Source organism: Morone saxatilis, unplaced genomic scaffold, assembly GCF_004916995.1.
Source record: "Morone saxatilis isolate NCDOM2014 unplaced genomic scaffold, NCSU_SB_2.0 Contig14, whole genome shotgun sequence".
Classification (NCBI taxonomy): domain Eukaryota; kingdom Metazoa; phylum Chordata; class Actinopteri; family Moronidae; genus Morone; species Morone saxatilis.
The window spans coordinates 19,578,810-19,581,191 of record NW_023339696.1 but is presented as its reverse complement, the minus strand read 5'-3'; the positions used below and the strand labels follow the sequence as shown (position 1 = coordinate 19,581,191).

At 43.5% G+C, this 2,382-nt stretch overlaps 1 protein-coding gene across 1 annotated transcript in view; it reads right to left on the bottom strand.

The window, feature by feature from the left end:
• Positions 1-1,699, bottom strand: part of LOC118323366 (alpha-2,8-sialyltransferase 8F-like) — a gene marked incomplete at its 5' end in the record, with an annotated part of 1,929 nt that extends 230 nt beyond the window's left edge. Inside the window, 3 exon segments of the mRNA XM_035655318.1 lie at positions 1-1,300; positions 1,387-1,479; positions 1,587-1,699. Coding sequence (XP_035511211.1) covers positions 823-1,300; positions 1,387-1,479; positions 1,587-1,699 — 684 coding nt within the window.
• Positions 1,700-2,382: the final 683 nt, after the last annotated feature.

The window sequence follows — 2,382 nt, the reverse complement described above, 5'->3', positions numbered from 1 at the left end:
GTCACCACAGCCCACAGAGGGCAGCCGTGATTGTCAGTAGTTTACGCTACTAGGACACAACCCACGCAGGCACTTTCAGATCTGAGGCTTATTCCATGTCTGTATCACATCCAACAGTGTCAATGGCGTACCATGAGAATAAGAGTGCGGAAAATGATCCTCCACAACCACCACCAGCCTTTTTATAATATGTGTGTGATTAAAGTGTGTGAATACCATACTTTTCCCCTCAACAGCTCCTAGATTATTGTCTAAAGTGGTTAAATGTGTGACGTGATTTTTAACAAAAGATTCTTCACATTCATTGTGCTGCTGTTTTCATTGAACGCGTTTTAGCCAGACAGTTTTCATGTAAAGGAGGTATTTCTTCAAAATACATTCAGTTTGTTGCAAAAAGCTCCCATGGTCAGTTACATGTCATTAGTTATTGATTCACATAAGGCACTACAATGTAGACCCCCCCACCACCACCAAGGGCTCACAACAGTTTTCCATTTAAATCAAAATATCTTCCTCCAGACTCCAGCTGGAACATTTGTGGTAATAAATACAGTTTTAGGTACACTACACGACGGTTTACAGAAAGTCTTGTGATCATTGCATTTTGATTTTAGTGCAAATGTCTTGGCCGCTGAACTTAGCAGTCACTGCAAGTCACACTCAATTAAAATAACTTAAACGTTAATCCGTGTCACTAGCCAATATAGATCTGTCCATTCATTCAAAAGTATATGAAAGACTTTATGTGTGACTGGTTTCTTCCTGAGGCTACAAAGAAGGCACTTTGCTCCTGTCCTGTCAGCTGCCTCTTAGTCTGGGAACTTACTTTGCACCTGGTTGACATTCTCCCAGGTGAAGCTTTAGCACCCCCTGAGTGTGCAGCCGCAACAAGAGGTCAAACTCAGCTGGCATGGCGTGGAATTTCTTTTTAGTTTGTCTGTCATCGTAGTAGTGGTTAGTCAGGGCATGGAATCCATGTGGGTGATTACTGAAGGGCCAGAACCCGTACAGATGCACGTTGGCACAGAGTTCCAGCGCCAGGCTAGTCATGATTATGCCGGTGCTGAGCCGCACTGCTCGGAGGCCTTGGGAGCGCCAGAAGAGCGCCAGTTTCTGGAGGTACTCAGGGTTGAAGAAGATGGGCCGGTTGGGGCTTCCAAAGTCCTCCATGGTGTAGAAGGCCCGCAGGGACACAGGAGTGTTGTGGCCGTAGGAGAAGGCGGGAAGGAGCAGCAGGGAGTTGCCATAGCTACGCAGACTCTCCACAAACGGACGACGGCGCCCCATTAGAGCCCCATACCTGAAAATAAACAGTAGATGTGAAGCAACAAGACAAAAAGTAACATTTTTAGGTGACAGTGCAGTAAGATTTATCCTCTCACTCACTTCTCTACAAGGATGCTTGGGTTCGCTGTCACAAGGTCGGTCTTGATGCCCACATGTTTCTCAAAGCCGTTATTCAAAGGAGGTAGGTTGCACCTGAACAAACAACAGATAATTAAGATTGTTATACAGAAGTTATACAAAGGTGAGTTTAATTCTGTTGGTTGACATTGTCAGTCCACAGCACTAGACACATTTCTCACCTGATCACAAACTGAGCTGAATCAATCGTATTTCCACAACTGCTGTTGGTCAGTATCCCTCCGTTCCCAACAACAGCGCACGTGTCCCATGTTTTATTTGGGAAGGGACGCTCCTGGAATCAACACCAACAGTAAAATGCATTACAAAACAACAACATATATGCTGATGATGAGGACTGTATGAAAGACAAAGAGCCATTTTAGGGGAGGGAATGGCTCCATCTCATGTGCAAATGATTTCTCAACACCCCACACTCTGGGAAATCCCCCCCACAGTAATGCTAACGTGTGTCTATTCATTTCATTTGCTAATTTATCACATTAATGTTCCCTCCTTCTCTGGTTAAATTGCCTCATAGTCTAGGATTTTCTATAGAGATATCTAAGATATAAAAACAGCTAAAAATCAAAATAAGTTTTTTGTTTTGTCACAAACAGAGATCTTATTCATGTCTTGGTGAAATCATGTTTTTGGCTTTTTATTGCCAGTGACAGCCAAAGATTGACAGCAAATGGGGGCAGAGGGAGTCTCCTCTTTGGGCTTGACTGTGCCGAATGATGTACGTGCAGAGTTTAACACTAGAAGGATGTTTTCACATTCATCTGCTGAAGTGGAAAGTTTTTCTGTGCTCATGGAAAATCTGATCACAAATAATTTGGATGCTCAGCTGTTTATGGAAGCCATTCAGGACTAAGTCAACCATGAGAATATATATCGTACATAGTTCTTAGTTTTTTATTCATTTGGCCCCCATACATGTACTAGGGGGTGTAGCTCAGTGGTAGAGCATTTGAC